This window comes from Rattus norvegicus, chromosome 17 (genome assembly GCF_036323735.1).
Source record: "Rattus norvegicus strain BN/NHsdMcwi chromosome 17, GRCr8, whole genome shotgun sequence".
NCBI classification, from domain to species: domain Eukaryota; kingdom Metazoa; phylum Chordata; class Mammalia; order Rodentia; family Muridae; genus Rattus; species Rattus norvegicus.
Genome location: NC_086035.1, coordinates 93,467,664 through 93,484,916, shown reverse-complemented (window position 1 = coordinate 93,484,916; position 17,253 = coordinate 93,467,664). Strand labels below are relative to the sequence as shown.

General features: G+C 44.5%; 1 protein-coding gene across 2 annotated transcripts in view; it reads right to left on the bottom strand.

Moving 5' to 3' along the window:
- Positions 1 to 3,207: 3,207 nt before the first annotated feature.
- The window catches only part of Gng4 (G protein subunit gamma 4), a 48,919-nt gene continuing 34,873 nt past the window's right edge, over positions 3,208 to 17,253 (bottom strand). For both annotated transcript variants that reach the window (XM_008771924.4, NM_001400370.1), the window contains exon 4: positions 3,208 to 5,969. In XM_008771924.4, the coding sequence (XP_008770146.1) occupies positions 5,841 to 5,969 (129 nt within the window). In that variant the 3' untranslated portion in view covers positions 3,208 to 5,840. The remainder of the gene's footprint in view (positions 5,970 to 17,253) is intronic.

Here is a 17,253-nt window from a genome sequence, read left to right as displayed (position 1 = left end):
GAAGGGCCCAAGTGAGGACACCTCAGTCCCACTTGGGAGGGAGAAGAAAACAACCACAATGGGTGAGAGAGGGAAGGACAGGGGAGGGAAAGAGGATGGGGAGGGGGGGTGCATGATCTGGTATTGGGTGGGGGGAAAGGACTAAAGCCCTGAGGGCCAGCAGAAAGAATGGAAACAGGCAATCTCTGGAGGAAGGAGGTTGGGAGGACCCTCCAGAATGTACCAGAGACCTGGGAAGTAAGAGACTCTCAGGACACAAAGGGGGCAGGAACCTTAGATGAAATGCCCTCCAGTGGGGAGAGGGAACTTGTTGAGCCCACCAAGACAGGGAATCAAATGAGGGGTGGGGTTGCTATCCCACAATCAAAACTCTGACCCATAATTTCCTGTCTGAAAGAAATGCAGGGATTCATGGCTCCAGCTGCATGAGGAGAAGCCCTTGTTCCTGCCAATGCTGGACACCCCCAGTGTAGGGAATGTCAGGGCAGGGAGGTGGGAAGAGAGGATGGTTAAGGAGGGAAACTCCCTTATAGAAGAAGGGGAAAGGGGTGGGATGGGGGCTTATGGATGGCAAGCTGGGAAAGAAAATAGCATTTGAAATGTAAATTAAAAATATCCAAAAAAGAAAGAAAGAAAAGAAAAGAAATGAAATTCAGGGATGGAAATGGAAATGGAGAAGAACCTGAGGAAAAGAAGATCTAGTGACGGGCCCAAAGTGGGATCCAGCTCAAGGGGTGGCCCTAAGACCTGCCACCGTTACTGAGCTTATGGGGCACTCACAAAAAGGGACTTTATCATGGCTGCCCTCAAAAAGACCCAACAAGCAGCTGAGTCAGATGCAGATATGTGTACCCAAACAATGAACAGAAACTGCTGACCCCTCTGGTTGATTTAGGGAAAAGCTGGAGGAGGTTGAGGAGGAGGGTGACCCTGTAGGAGGACCAGCAGTCTCAATTAACCTGGACCCCAAGATCTCTCAGACACTGGATCACCAACCAGGTAGCATATACCAGCTGAGATGAGGCCCCCAACACATACACAGCAGAGGACTCCCGGGTCTGGGTTCAGTCAGAGAAGATGCGCCTGACCCTCAAGAGACTGGAGGCCCCAGGAAGTTTAGAAGTCTGGTGGGGATAGGTGGGGACATCCTTGTGGAGGTGGAGGTGGAGGGTTTGGGAGTGGGTATGGGATATGGAACAGGGAACAGTCAGAGGGTAGACCGGGAGGGGAATAGAATCTGGAATCTAAACATAAATTTTAAAGAAATAAAAAAAAAGTTAAAAAAAAAGTAAATAGACACTTGAAATCTGGCATTGAACCAGAAGTAACAGTCACATATCTTTCATCTACAGGGCCAGTGCTACAGAGCAAACCTATGGTCTTGTACATGCTATGCAAGCACTGAGCTGCTGTACTATCCCAGATGACACTGAGTGGCACTCATGTACCAGGTGACACATTCAGTGCTGGAGATGCAAAGGTAAGCAACACCAGAGCCTCCGGCCTTCTAGGTTTTGCATCAGAGTGGGGAACAAATACTCCTTGGCAATCAGAAGCACAGGTGCAGGACTGTTGTGTAGTGCCAGAAGCGCTTAGAATCAGACGCAAGCTGGTTAGAGAGGCCACATGACAGTGGGTCTTTACTGATCTTGAGTTGAGATCTATAAAGTAAGTAGGCCTGGCACAGAAAGGCAGAGGATGTATACATCAGGTCAGGCAGCCTGTGGGATCAGGGAACACAGCCAGTGAGATAGCCCTGTGTAGTGGCAATGTGGAGGATCCACATGGCTTAGAGGAGACTGGTGGCAGGGCACTGTAGAGCAAGCAAACCATTGGAGGTCACACCATGACTCTGAGAAATCTTCGAAGTCATGGAGTTAGCACAATAGCCTATGGTTAATTACTCTGAAAATGTCTTGGGTTAGCAAAACGTAACTAAAGCAGAATCAAACATAGGGATTAGATAAAAAACCAAATGGAGGGGTTGGGGGAGGTGGCTCAGTGAGTAGAATATTTGTTCCACAACGTGAGGACCTGTGTTTGGAACCTTAGCACCTACATCAAAGCTAGGGGGTGATGGGAAATGTCTGTACCCTCGGCTCTAGTGGGAGGGAGAGAGAACAGTGGATTCTGGGGCTGCGGTAATATAGTGAGCTCTGGGATCAGTGAGAGATAGTAAGTTTAGCATGGTAACAAATGTTAGGGCATGACAGGCAGAATTGTCACTAAGCCATCCACACTCGCACCCAGGAGCATGAAACCTGGGTTGACAGCAGCTCATCTGTCAACACCGTGGCTCTGTGCATGGGAAGGGAATGTGCTCAGCCCAGGACATGGGACTGGAAGTTGGGCTGCCCATGGTTTGGGGGTGATCCTACCACCTGGAGGCTGAGGATGTACCACTGGAAATAAACTGTATCCAAGCCGTCTCCATAGCCCTGTTCTTCAGCCATGGATAGCATCAGCTCTCATTATTTCACCTCAGGCTCCAGCAGTCACCACAGAACCACTCCTACCTGTTGGTGTTCTCCCTCCCACAGCTCCTCAGTTGGGGGTCAGGGTGCTGACAACTCCTGGTTTCCTCAGGCTTGAAGCAGGAACTCAGTATCAAAGACAAAGCCTTTGAACTGATGTGAGGGGATCAGCAGCAGGACTCTGCTCTCTGATCACCCCTGGACTCTAGTGACAGAGCTGGGGGAGGGAAGAGCAAAGGCCCTGTGGAGCCCAGAGAAAGGAGTGAACTCTGAGACAGACATCTCAGGTTGGAGGCAGGGAAGCCCTCAGCTGGGAGCAGAGAGAAAAAGAAACATCTAGCACCTGCTCTTACTGACAGCATGCCAGCTCCGTGTCACCACAGGGCCTTATGGGACCTCACTGTAATTATGAGTTTCCCTGGAAGGCCATCCTATCCCTTCATTCCTGAGGGTGAGAAGGTAAGAGGCTAAGGATGTTGTCTCAGCCACTCTGTGGAAGTTGCATGGTGTGCTTGCTGTTTACTCACAAATCCCAGATCATAGTGTTTGTGTGGGGAAATACCTGTGCATGACAGAAACTTGTTCTCCAGCTGGTGATTGCAAGTACTTTGTGCACTCTTAAAGTGCCCCACTAAAAATGGGAGTTAGTAATGTTATGTTAAGAACATTTAAGGAAGAGTCAAACATTGAACAAAGTACCAAGGGGGGGGAGCAATAGCAGAGGGACCCACAGTTGGTAGTCACAAAGTCCAGTGTTTTATTGAAGTATAACACACATACAGAAAAGCACCCAAAAATGGACAGTTGGAGAACTTCCACAAACTAAACATCTCAGTGTGACTCACAGTTAGATCCAGAGACAGAAGATTCCAGAAGTCTTCACTTCATTTTTTTTTTTTTTCGGAGCTGGGGACCGAACCCAGGGCCTTGCGCTTCCTAGGCAAGCGCTCTACCACTGAGCTAAATCCCCAGCCCCCAGAAGTCTTTTGTGTTCCATCTCTGTTGCTCCTTTGAGAACAGCTACTGCCCCTCATTCAATCAGCATGGGTTGGCCTGCCAGGCCTGTTCTGTATGGAAATGGATCTGTAGCTTGGACGTCCCTGCTCTCAGTCCCTCAGGACAGCAAGATTCGAACCAAGCTGTGGGTGAAGCTGAGAATCCACTGCTTCATTAATGACTCTTATCTGCTTATCCCTTCAACATGGGCATAAGGGGCTCCTTCTGGTTAGGGTTACAGTGAACAATACTTCTGTGGACATTCTAGTACATTTCTTCTGACAATATGTACACATTTCTGTTGAGTACATACTCAGGGGTGGAGTTGTCTTCTCACGAAATATTTACATCCAAATGAGGATATTTTGTGGAATAATGAGTTTACAGTGTTGATCACAAGACTCCAAGAATTAACAAAAATCTAGGAATAAGTAGAAAGATGTTGGGGGTCAGAAAGCCTAATGGGTCTAAGGAGCAGAGTGGCGGGGCAGAGGGGGAATCATCCCAGGACAGTTACTGGTGGACACGCCATCCACAGGAGAATGTAAGAAAGATGGTTGGAAATGGAGGCAGGAAAGCAGAGACAGTCGGGTAGGCTATTAAAGCACACTGTTCTCTTGACCTGATTTTGCACTGCAGGTGTTGCCACACTTCCTTGGCTTTTGGGGACTATGTTCTACTCTATGGATTAATAATGCCAACATGAGCCACAGAATAAAGAGATCTTGTTACAGCCCAACAAAACCAGAGGATTTGCCTCTCCTCTAATGTCCAGTAGTGAAACTAAGGACAGTTTGCACAAAAGCTGCAAGAGAAGGTAGCAAGGCACAAACCAATCTAAAAATGAGAGTCACTCGGAGGCCATTTTACACTCATCTCAGAACCGTGATGTCTATGAGGTCATACACTCTCCACAACATTACAGGTTATCATCCAGCACATATTGGCTTTCAAGGATAATCAGAGCTTTATTTGCTTTCTTCCCTGGCAGAAGAGCAAGAGGGGTAATTAACTGGCTGCAATTTGCTGGTTTGAACAGCTTGGCACACAATGGCTTGTCAGCAGCACACAGCAAGCCTCTTTGAGATCCAGAGGAGAACATAGGAGAAGCAGTTTCCAAATATCTACACAACAAATGTCCTCACCGAGCCCTCAGCAACTGTGGTTACTGCCTCCATCAGGAGAGTATGGGGGTGCCTTAGATAAGGACAACAACCTTGTCTTGGAAAATCTCAAGGCTTACTGCTATCTGGTCTTGGGGCACCTATATATCATCTATCACAGACTGCCATAATCTAGGCTTGGGACTCTTCTCTTGAGAAGGTGGGAGAGGGGTGTACATCCAGTTAGTGTGAACATGTGTTTGTTTCATTCCTAACGTGTAGTTAGGACTGTTTGTGAATCTGCACACTTGCAACAGGTGGCCACAGTTCAGGGCTTCAGTGAGGGCTTTAAGGATGGACTACCCACATGTGAAGACTTGGTGTGCCTACTTTCTGTCTACAGCTTTCAGCAAATGTCATTTCTCTATGCCTGGGATATTCCCTCTCTAAAAACAGACCTATACTTGGAGTATTTATTGCCAGGTTAAATATGTTGATGCCCATAACTTCTCAGATCAGTGAGTGGCCTGGTGACATCATTTTCAGGGATAACTGTGCCAGACTACAGTTCAACAACACGTTCATGTTGTCAGACTCCTTGCCTTACCAGAAACACCAAGTAGGGAGCAAGCAAGGAGGGCGGGGCATTTGGATTGAGAAGATGGCCCAGTGGGGCTGTCTGGTGAGTATCTACAGTCAAGGCTGCTTCAGTGTCTACACTACAAATGTATTCTCAGACGCATCAGCTTTGGAATGCTCAGTGATAAACAGGTAGAGATATTAGTCATTTACAGGACCTAGCCACATGGGCCCTGAAGGCTTCTATGATAGAGATGCCAGAGGAGAAAGACCCCACCATCACATGTGTCTGACTGACATGCTCTCATCTGCTACTGAATTACTGTGCATGGGAGACACTTGTGCATGGTTTTGACTTCAATGAATTACCCACTAAAATTTATTAACTGGTTATATTTATGGCTGGGAATGTTTAAAAATTGCAGACCTTTAAATCTACACTTTTGTATGGCACATTTGTTATTTGGGTATAAAAGTGTCTGTTTTCTCTATGGAGATAAGAAAAGTGAAACAAAAAAGGAAGAGGAAACAATGTTAAGAAGGAAATATGATGAAAGGAGATGAGCCCAGATCATGACTGGTTGGGCAGAGACGGGGTGTTGTGGGAGGCATGCCTCTACATGGGAGCATGCATGGTCTCTACTCAAACTTTTATGGCAGGACAGGGCCTGCTTCATGGCCATGGGTGTTAAAGAATGGTGCAGAAGAACTTCTTCTCCCGGAAGGGGTTTTCTGAGGCAGGCACAGGGATGATGAGAGGATCCTCCCGCACGTGGGCTTCACAGTAGGCCAGGAGGTCCGAGGCAGCCTGGGAGACCTGTGGGATACAACACAGGTGCTTGGTTAAAGGCATTCACAGAGTGGGTCCAGAGTTGGTCCACAAGAAGAGTGGCCATGGTCAAAGTCAGGCTATATAGTGTGCATGATCAATCAAGGCCAGGGGCTGGCAAGTTTGGATAGAGCGAGATGATGGGTTTGGAAGATGCTTCAAGGACCTGCTCCCCTAGAATTCTAGGTCAGGATCCAGAAAGCTGAGAACATGCCAGGGGTGTGGCTCAGTATTAGTGTTCTTGCCTAGCATGGATTGGATCCCAGCACATCAAATAATTAAACAGAGAGAATGGAACAGAGTAATCTCACAGTGTCTCTGTAAAGCCATTTCTATAAGAATAGCACAGAAACTATTCCTGGCCAAGTCAGGCTGATGGTATTTATTGGTGCTATTTTTTCTATAGTCCACTCTCATGGACAAATCAGGAGAGACAATTTGTCCCCTTCAGCAGACCCCCTATTCAGCTCTGCTTTATAGGTCCCCATCTTACAAAATGTATTTATTATTATCTTTCTATATAATTAAATCAATGTATAATGTGCTTATTATATACTAATGTGTGCACATGCAGGGGAAGGGGCAGGTACATGCCATGGCACACGTGTAGAAGTCTAAGAACAAAGTTTGCTCTGTCCTTCCACCTTCAGGTAGGCTCCAGGGATCAAAATCAGGTTACCAGGCTTTTGTAGAAGACATCGTCATTGTTGTCATCACCTGCTGAGTCATCTCACCAGCTCAAGCCCATATCATGTAATGACAGGTAGCTGTTCCCTATAGACAGGTTGCTACTGGCCAGGAAGCCCTTTTGTTTTCCTTCCAAACCTTTCTTAATTAATACATGGAAATTGTGTAGAGAACACGCCCAGTCTGGGTCTAGAGGAAAAGCTGGGTGTTCATAGAGAGGGAGATACTTTATGTGGTCAACCACCAGAAGATGTGGTCCAGATTTAGGGTGGGTCTTCCTCAAACCATTTACTCAAGGCAACCCCTCACCGGTGAGCTCAGCTGCTTGGGTTTAAGTTGGTTTCAGATGTAGTCAAATGACAAACCCAGATTAGACATCACAAGTCTAAAACCTCTGTTCCAGCAAGCCACAAATGTCAGTTTTGGGGTTCTGCCACCTCGATTATAAATTCTTGCTTTGGATTTCCACCCCAGACCTACCTGTGTTGGTGGTAGCTGAACTACGAGAGATGATATGGGCAGATCCAAGTTGCTTTTACTTTTTCTTTTTTCTTTTTTCTTTTTTCTTTTTTCTTTTTTTTCAGAGCTGGGGACCGAACCCAGGGCCTTGCGCTTGCTAGGCAAGTGCTCTACCACTGAGCTAAATCCCCAACCCCCCAAGTTGCTTTTAATGGCTTGTCTTCAACCATGCTATGACCCAGTTTGGGGCCCTGCCACCTACAGCCCCAGAGCTATGAGGAACACTGTCCTTTCTTCTCTTCCTCCCTGATCCCTTCCAATCTTTCTTTCCTTCTGCTTCCTTCTCCTCCATCTTTACTTCTGTTTTCCAACCATGGAATTCTGATACAGTTGTAGAAAAGAGACAAGCAAAAAGTCTGGGGTCAGGGATGTAGGTCTAACAATTCCGGGAGAAAAGGGTGGGCCAAACATGGTCCCTTCAGTCATTCTATACTCCTGCAAGTGATCTTATTTCATCTTCTGACCGTGCTCTGCTAATTGTGGATTCTACATGGGGCTCACATTTCACTCAAACGATTACGTTGTAAAGAATGACCCATTTATGCCTAGCTGTACCTAATGGAGTGTAAATCATTTTACATCAAAGTAATCAAGAGAATTTCCACCCAACCAGACCCCATCAGTTCACATAATAGCATCCAAAGTCCACTTATGTGCACAGCAACTTGGGCGTCTGCTGGTGTTCACTACACTGTGATCAGAGAACATGAATGCAGGTAATGGCTGTTTTCAGGCATGGAACCCTACACATGAAAGATGTCATCATGGTTGTGATGGGTATAATTGACAACCACACCTTTGGGTGTGTCATGACTGTGTTTCCAGAGACGTTTAACTGAGCTTGGAAAGACCCAGGCCGAATGTAGTTGAAATCCTCCCATGTACTGGAGTTCTGAATGGAAAGAAAAGGAGCCCATGAGCTGGGTACCAGAATTCTCTCTGCTTCCTGCTGCTAATGTGACGTGACCAGTTGCCTCATGCTGCTGCCGTGCCTTCTCATCACAACAGGCTGTATTTCCAAACCAAGCCCTTCTTTATGTTGTACTCTGGGAATTTTTGTCCTAAGGGTGAGAAAATTAATACACCGGCCTACAGTGTTCCATCCCAGCATTAATTAACCTAACTGCTGTGAGGACTGAATGTGGTTTTTGTTAATCAGGTTAGATTGATTTTTTTTGTGGCTGGAGAGTTCCTTCCTATAAGATATGGGTGGCAGACAGTGCCATATGCCAAAACATCTGCTCCTTCTGAAACAAAATAGATAATCCCAAAGACAAAATTTTATCGTGGTAGAAAACTGACAACTGCCTCCAGTGCTTTCTTATCAAGCATCGAGATCATGGAGATGAGCTGCCCTGAGCATCCCTGCCTCCTATCCCTGAGCATCCAGCTGTTAGAGTTATAAAGCAGCAGATGCTGAGAGAAATGGGTGGCCTGGGAACAACTGTGGAATTTTCCCATTGCATTTCAGAGTAAAAGAGGTGATTAAAACAGCCCAAGTTAGCACATAATGCTGTTAGTTGCACTATAATTACCAGCTTCAATGATGGAAGAAAATGTTGCAATTACTATAGTCACATTCCATGACAAGACAGACGACATAATTACTACTTTCGTTGTGACACCCACTACACTTATCTTGTACATCTAAAGTCAAGAGGGCACCTACTTCTCAACAGTCTGGGTCTACTGAACAATATAGAATCGACGAAGAGTATCTTGGTTGGCTTTGCCTGTTCCTCCCTCCACCCCCAGAAAACAAAGCCATGTCAGGGTTAAGAGTACAGCCGGGCTGTAGTCAGCATGGAGCAATGGTATCTCTTCTAAGGTCAGGCCTGGTGCACACCAAACAGAGGTTGCCATATGCCCTTAGCCATACAGGGATCTTTGGGGTAGCATAAATATATGTTTCGCCTCTGAATCCTGAGCGAGTTCCTATGTACTCCTCTTTCTAAAAAATGAACATAGTTGAGCCCAACACAACAGCTCCTAAGGAGGATACCCAGACACTGTGTAATCTGGTTTTCAGCAGATCCCAGAGCACTGCAGGAAACTCCTAGCTGTTGGGAAGTGGTCTGAGTGGGAAGGTGACTTCTGCTGCAAGGAGGTCCTGTCCTGAAGAAAGGAGGAGCATCTCCTGCCCCTACAGAACATCTGGAGGAGGAGAAAGCCAGGTGGTGATAGCATGAATGAATCTTAGGGCCAGATATCTCTAACAATGGGATAGTCATTGTCAACCAGCATAACTGCTCTTCTTTCCTATCAGAATCTGGTTAGACTCTGGGAAGCAGAAATGTGGGGATAGGTTAATACCACCAAGTTCACCTCAGTGAGAACTGTTATTTATGTGGCTACAACAGGACCAACAGCCCCTAGGCTGAGTAGCCTACCATTGACCCACATGTACCCTGAATTTTGACTAAACCAAATCCTTCCAACAGGTAGGCAAATGTCCCATCTGACCTACTGCCTCTCAGTCTTTATGATTCCCCACTTTCCTACAACTAAAGGTGGGGTGTTGCACGCCTATGATTCCAGTGCTCAAGAGGCTGAGGTAGAATGGTAAGCACAAGGCTCTGTCTAAAAGGAAACAAGATGAAGCAGCCAAACCCATCTTAGACTTTGCCAACAGAGTATTTGCACAGCAATGTGAACCACAAATGTCAAGGATAGATACAGCAAAACCCACCCTGGTCTTGGTACAGAGGATTCTACAATGATCCCAGGGAAAAACAGCGAGCCTTGGCAGCCTCAGCAGGCACCTGGCACTCCTGATCCCCTCACTGGATGCAACACACACCAAACAGCCTGACTTAGCATCAGGGGCCACTGACACAGCCTGTCCTGCTGACAGGAGACACACCTCGAAGACAGTCCATCTAGCTTTCACTTCTGTAAGAGGCAACAGTTCCTGATTGCTTAGTGCATGCTACTCTGAAGACGCTCTGACTCCTGTACTTATGTAGCTACTTTCTGGTAGCACAGAGAACATCCTGCCCTGCTCTTTGGCTAAGTTAAAAGATTGTTCTCCTTTTATCTGATCTTCATTCTAGAATTGCTAACCACCCTTACCTGTGTCTTACCAAACATCAGTTGACCTTTTCTGGTTAGAATTTAAAAAAAAAAAACTATGGGGGTAGGAGCAGAAATCACATTTTGTTCTTTCTGAAGATCCCCACCTGGTGGCATGGCAGAAAAAAAAAAGGTGTGAGAGGGAAAGCAAAAGTAAGATTAAGATGTGTTGAAGTCTCCTTTGTTGGAAGGATCATCATGAAAAACGGTTTCATAAACATGAGTGTAGAGAAGTCACATGCTTGGCTTTACGAAGCTTGCTCACAAAATGTCTACAGCAGGTAGCTCATCCACACCGATGAAACCAGTAGACAATCCTAACCCAACTGATGCTTAAATTTTGAAAACATTGTAAATTTTTAGGCAGACTATTTACATAAAAATATGGCCTTGTTTTCTGTTAGGCTACCAGTGCTTTCAGTAACACAGAAGACAGGGAAGACTGTATGGATAACACGCATGCAAATGACTGCTCAAAAGCCAGCTGCCAGGTCGGACAGCATCCACTGAAGGCTTATTTGGCAGTGAGATTTCCTGTGGAAAAAGACAAAAAAAGTCTTCCATTTACTGAGCCGAATGGTTATTGCTGTCTTAGTGCCAGCATTCTACTTCCAAAGACCTTCACGTCTCGAAGGAAGCCAGCCCTCAGGGACAGGATATCACCTTTGTAAAAGAGGCAATCCTGAGAAAGAATCTCCCTATTGGTAATCGATAATAACCACCACACATTTTGAAGATAATAAAACAATTTCAATAGTGGGATAACTGGTTAGCCTGAGCAATGCATGAAGATGTAATCATCTGATGACAAAGCATTCACGGCACAACCTATATAGTTATTGCCAATCAAGTTGGAACACAGTGTTCAGGAGGCAGTTTTAAAAGTTTTCTGTGTATATTCTCATTCCTGCTGCCATAAAGTGTTATGCTGAGAAGGGCATAGTGTCCATGACTACTGCTGTAGGATAGTCTCTCCTGTGAGTGCACATGTATGTAGGAATGCTCATATGTATGTTTGTGGCAGTCAAAAGATATTGTTCTTGGGAGCATTCCATCTTTTTCTTTTAAAATAGGATCTCTCATTGACCTGGAGCTTGCCAAGTATGATAGTCTGTCCTGCCATTGAGCCTTAGGGACCTTTCTTTCTTGTCTCTCTTGTGCTGAACTACAAGTACTCACACGCATAGCTTTTAAAATTTTTTTATTTTAATATTATTTTTTACTAACATGGGTTCTGGGGATTGAGCTCGGGTCCTGTGCTCATAAAGCAAGCAATTCACTAGCTGAGCTATCTCCCCATTCCATAATTTACCATTTCTACATCATCTTTGGTGAGAAATCCATTTATATGACTTGCTGTGTGTGTGTGTGTGTGTGTGTGTGTGTGTGTGTGTGTGTGTGTGTGAGAGAGAGAGAGAGAGAGAGAGAGAGAGAGAGAGAAAGACTCCTGTAGCCAAGGCTAGCCCTTAACTCACTATGTATCTGCTGGTAATCTTAGTATCCTTCCCAAGCCTAGGGTTGAGTTTCACCCATTTGAAAATGTGATTGTTTTCTAATGACTAGATTTTAAGAGTTCTTTGTGTATTTTGGACATGCCTTTTATTAGATATGTATTCTGCACACACTGTCTTCTCCTGCAACTTGTCTATGGTGTTTTGAGAAGCTCCAAGTCCTAATGGAGCATGGCTTATCAGGCCGTCTTGGGTTTTGCTAGTTGTATTGAAACAGTCAAATCCAAGGTCAACCAGACTTCTTTGTATAGGATGTCCTAGGCTTGCAGCTGTGTCTTCACGTTTCTGCTTATGACTCATCTTGGGTTAATGTCTGTGTCTAGATCCATTTTTTTTTTTGGTATGTGGATGTCACCTATTCTAATACTACTTGCTGGAAAGATCACCTTTGCTCTTTGTAAATGATTTGTGGACTGTATTTATGAGGGTTCATTACTCCATTCTGTTCTATTGATTTGTTTTACTGTTCACCAACATACTTGGTTACTCTTGCTATGATAAGACAGCAGTTAGAGGCAACAGTTTTCCTCCTCCATGTCCTCCTTCTCCAAATCACCCTCCTCTAAGTTCTCCTCTACATCTTCCTCTTCCACCCTGCCACAGCTTCCCCTTCCTTATGGACCTAATTTATTGGTTATTCTGAGTCTTTTATCTTTCTATAGAAGAAGTCTGTCAATATCCACAAAATAACTTCCTGGGATTTTGACAGGGATTACAAAGAATCTACAGGTCAAGTTGAGAAGACATCTTAACAATACTATCTCCCCATCCATGAACATGGGGCATCTTTCCTTTTATCCAGATATTTAAATTTTCTTTCATTTGAGTTTTATAGTTTTCTTTACCTAAATCTTGTACATATCTGGTATATTTTTCCTGCTTTTTTCTTTTCTTTTATTGGATTTTTTAATTAACATTTTAAATGGTATCCCCTTTTCCAGTTTCCCCTCCAGAAACACCTATCCCATCCCATCTCCCTGTTTCTATGAGGGTGCGTTCCCCACCCACCCAACCACCGACTCCCTCCTGCCTCCCCACCTGACTGCTCTTCCAGAGGCCCTGAGTTCAATTCCCAGCAACCACATGGTGGCTCACAAACATCTATCATGGGCATCCACTGCCCTCTTCTGTTGTGTCTGAAGACAGCGACAGCATAGCCACATACATGAAATAAATAAATAAATCTTTAAAAAATATTTCTGTCACTTCAGGGATGTAAAATGCATCCTAAATTGGACTTTCCACTTAACATTTACAGACATACATATTTCGAGTGTCTTTTACTATCTTTGTTTTTGTTTTTCAAATTTTTATATACTCTTTGTTGTTTTATAGTTTATGTATTATTTCTTACTCCCTAGTAATTTTGAAATATGCATTTTTATAGTGTTATTATGCTTAAATATGCTAATCAACTTCAGAAAAGACATTGTATCTACTCCTAATTAGGTATCTAGCCATAGTGGACAGTTGCTACATGTTCTGTTCCTCAGCCACTGAACCCTGATTGCTTTCTTGATTAGTTCCACTGTGGGAAACATAGGACTTCTTTAAATAGGATTTGAAACTGTTCTCCCTTTCCCAGAATCCCTTGCAACTTGAGTACAAGCATGTGTCCTTGGTTCTGTCTGTCAGACACACATTCCTATGGGTGCTATGACTAGTGACCTAAAGAGTAAGGCATGGTGAACCGGATCTGGGACACTTCATCAGCCCTAGCTGCAGGACAGCACCCTTCCTGTGTGGTCTGTGGAGCAGTAGTGAAAGCCCTTCCCAGCAGTCACCAAGCAGAATCTCAGGCCCAGGGTCTACTCAATGATTCTATGACCTCTCTCAAATCCCTTTATCCACAAAACTAAGCACACCTGGATCACTTGTAGTGAAATTCAATTATATAATGAAATGATTTTCCTAGGGAAAAGCAGGCCATGTTTGTAGTCAGGTTAAGGATCTGCATGACTGAAGACATGCTTATGTCACCTTGGGTGTGGCAGATGAGGAGGCTCCCTAGCAGACACTGTCTCTTTATGGGCTGCCGTCGGAGCCTCAGGGATGCACCCAACCTCATGCCTTCTTCCATGTGGTCAGGTGTAGTACCTAGATTCCAGATTTGTGTCTTTTAGGTCTCATAGCACTTCTGGAGTCCAGTGCCTTTGTCTGTGACCTGAGACTCTAGGGTACCAAAGTCTCAGAGCTGAGAGCTGCTGTGAACCCTCGAAAACCTTATGCCATTTATAAAGAAAATGATCAAAATTAGCCCCACTGTCCCAAGTGGTTATTTCTGCACTCTTACAAGCCTGTAAGTGTTTTCTTCTGTATTTTTATCATCTGCAAGTGATTTAATTGCTTGAGTTTTTGTTTGTTGGTTTGTTTGATTTTGCTTTTTAAGTCTTAATGGAGCCTACACAGGCCTTGAACTCCTGATCCTCCTACCACTATTTTCTGAATGCTGAGGTTACGGGTGTGTGCCACCATGCCTGGCTTATTTTTATTTTGTTTGGGTGATGTTAGCAAAGGGCTTTTTGCTTCTGAGAGAGCAGGGAACCTCCCAGATGCCCGTGTCTCAGCGTCTGTCATTTTTACCATCAGCTGGATGTGGCAAGGTGCTGGGATGGGCAGACACTTCCTCTACTTAATGGAAACTCTTCATACTTTGTTTTTAGGAGTCTTCCCTGTTCTAAGTTCTCTCTGCCAGGAACATCTTGGTGCAAACGGCTGGGTGTGTTCAGTCTTGAATGTATAATCGCTGAGCTTTCCCTTTTGCTGTGACTTTCATCCTAACCCCTCTGTCATTAATTTGGTTTCTACAGTGAATTATAGTTATAGTTCCTTCTAATGCCTTTCTCTAGCCTTCTAGCTTTTCTCAAACTTTATTTAGTTTCTGCTTGTTTTATTCAGTAGCAAAGAGTGAACTTGGAGTTTCAAATTGGGAAAAACTCTATCACTGCACTATCGCACAGCTTTTTTAAAAAAATTATTTATTTATTTATTTATTTATTTATTTATTTATTTATTTATTTATTTTGAGGCAGAGCCTCATATAGCTGAGACTGTTCTTAAACTTCTATGTGGCCCAGGCTAGCTTTGAACTTGCAGCCTCTGAGTAGCTGGGTTTACAGGTATGTGACTCCACACCTGGTTTTAGCTTTCCTTTTACACCCTTTTAGCACCTGTATCTTCTCTCCTGCCTGAGATCCTTCTCTAGATTGCTTGCCTTTCTTTTCTTGAGATTATGAGGCACTTAAAGTCTCCTTTGCTGTTTTAGAAAAAGTCTTCTCAAATGCGGGCTCTGTTAGCCTTCTCTGTGCTACAGTCTGGTTCCTCATTTTTCTGGCAGAATGTTTACATAAGCCCTTTTTTTTTCTTTTACTCTTTAAAAGAGCAGTTCCAACTCAAATCTGTTGTGCACTTGGGGACAGTTTAAGCAGGCTCCTTAGACTCTTGCCCTGCCTACTGAGGCAGTGCAGATCAGTCTCTGTATAGCTGGGCTGCTGGGCTGCTCCCTCATTTAACCTTTGGAGGAGGTGCTGGCAACTCATGGTTAGATGTGCTGCTTAAAATATGTTCTCTGAAGGTACATAATACTTTCCTCAAACAGCGATGGTCTTGGTTTTTGGCCATGCCTCAATTTTGGAGTAAACACATGCGTCTATGGTGGGCCAGACAGACGGTATGCTGAGGCCTGAGGCAGAGTCAACTCCACTATCGGAACACATGGCAGGAGGTGTTCTCTGGATAGGGGAGCATTCTTCAGATGACGTATCTTTGAGGCTGACAATGAAGGTAGGTGTACAGACATATAGAAGGAAATACTAAGAGATGAGCCCTTGAGAAAACTGGTAATTCCTAAATATGATGATGGGCTGGGTGGATTAATGGTCATGTGCATAATGCTGAGGAACTCATATTTCACACACTGCAGAGTTTTACATCATAGGATAACTCAGCCTTTTATTCTAGATTGGGCATGGGGCTTTTGTTCCTTGTTCCTGGCACAGAACTCCTAAACTCTAGGATTCTCTTGAGCGGTAGGAGTCTCTGAGGCATGCTAATTAGATGGCTAATGGCCGGGGACCCCTGGACAGCTTCAGGAAGGTGGCATTCACCAGAAAGACAGCTATAATTGGAAGTAAAGCTTCCAGCCCTGCCCTTGACCTGCAGGGATGGAGAAAGGGCTGAAGATTGAGTGAACAATGAGTTAATACCATGGCAATATAACGAAGCCACCTAATACCCTGACCGTGGGCTTGGGCGGCTTGGAGTAAACACATTCACGGGCTGGGAGGTGTCATTTTTTTACATAAGTCCTGGAAGCTGAGGACTATGTCCCACAATTCATTGACCTGGGCATTTTGTCAGAAGGTTGCTGAGTTATCATCTTTATAATAATCTGGTATATATGAGTAAGATATTTCCTGAGTTCTATGAATTATTTTATGAGTGATAGAGAATGGTTCTGAGATGTCCCTGGGAACCTTTGAATATACAGGTAGGCGTGTCAAAATGCAGATAGATATGGCACCTGGAGCTATGACAAGTGTCCACAGGGGGAAAGTCTTGCTGGTTTGAGACCTTAATCCATGTAGTCTGTGTTAATGCCATATACCAAAATTGTAGCCGTAATAGGGCAGTTTCATAAATGACTTTTAATATGTAGCTTTAAGACAATTTCAGTGAGAGTTTGACCTCCTCTTGACTTATTAGAGAGAAAATGACCTTCATTTATAAAGTCAGTTCCAGAAATAAGTCTAAATCCTTATGTGTGACAGTAAATCACTCTCCCACATTCATCTCAGAACTCAACTTCTTGGGCTTCTCAAGCCATTGAGAGCCAAGGCACAGACCTGTACAGCAGGCAGGCAGGCTGCCCACCATAGCACCTGAGCTGACCTGGAGACATGACCCAAGGATAGCAATGAGTAGAGGACAGATCTCAGAAATATTCAGTGAGCAGAAGTATGTGCCTGTCTTAGAACCACTTTTCTTTTTTTTTCTTTCTTTTTTTTTCTTTCTTTTTTTTTTTTATTATTAACTTGAGTATTTCTTATATACATTTCGAGTGTTATTCCCTTTCCCAGTTTCCGGGCAAACATCCCCCTCCCCCCTCCCCTTTCTTATGGGTGTTCCCCTCCCCACCCTCCCCCCATTGTCCCCCTCCCCCCACCAGTCTAGTTCACTGGGGGTTCAGTCTTAGCAGGACCCAGGGCTTCCCGTTCCACTGGTGCTCTTACTAGGATATTCATTGCTACCTATGGGGTCAGAGTCCAGGGTCAGTCCATGTATAGTCTTTAGGTAGTGGCTTAGTCCCTGGAAGCTCTGGTTGCTTGGCATTGTTGTACATATGGGGTCTCGAGCCCCTTCAAGCTCTTCCAGTTTAGAACCACTTTTCATAAAGAAATTTGATATTGGTTCAAACATTCTGTGTGTTTCTGTGTTTGCATGTAACTTTCTCTCTGCTTGTGTTCCTGTATATTGGATATACA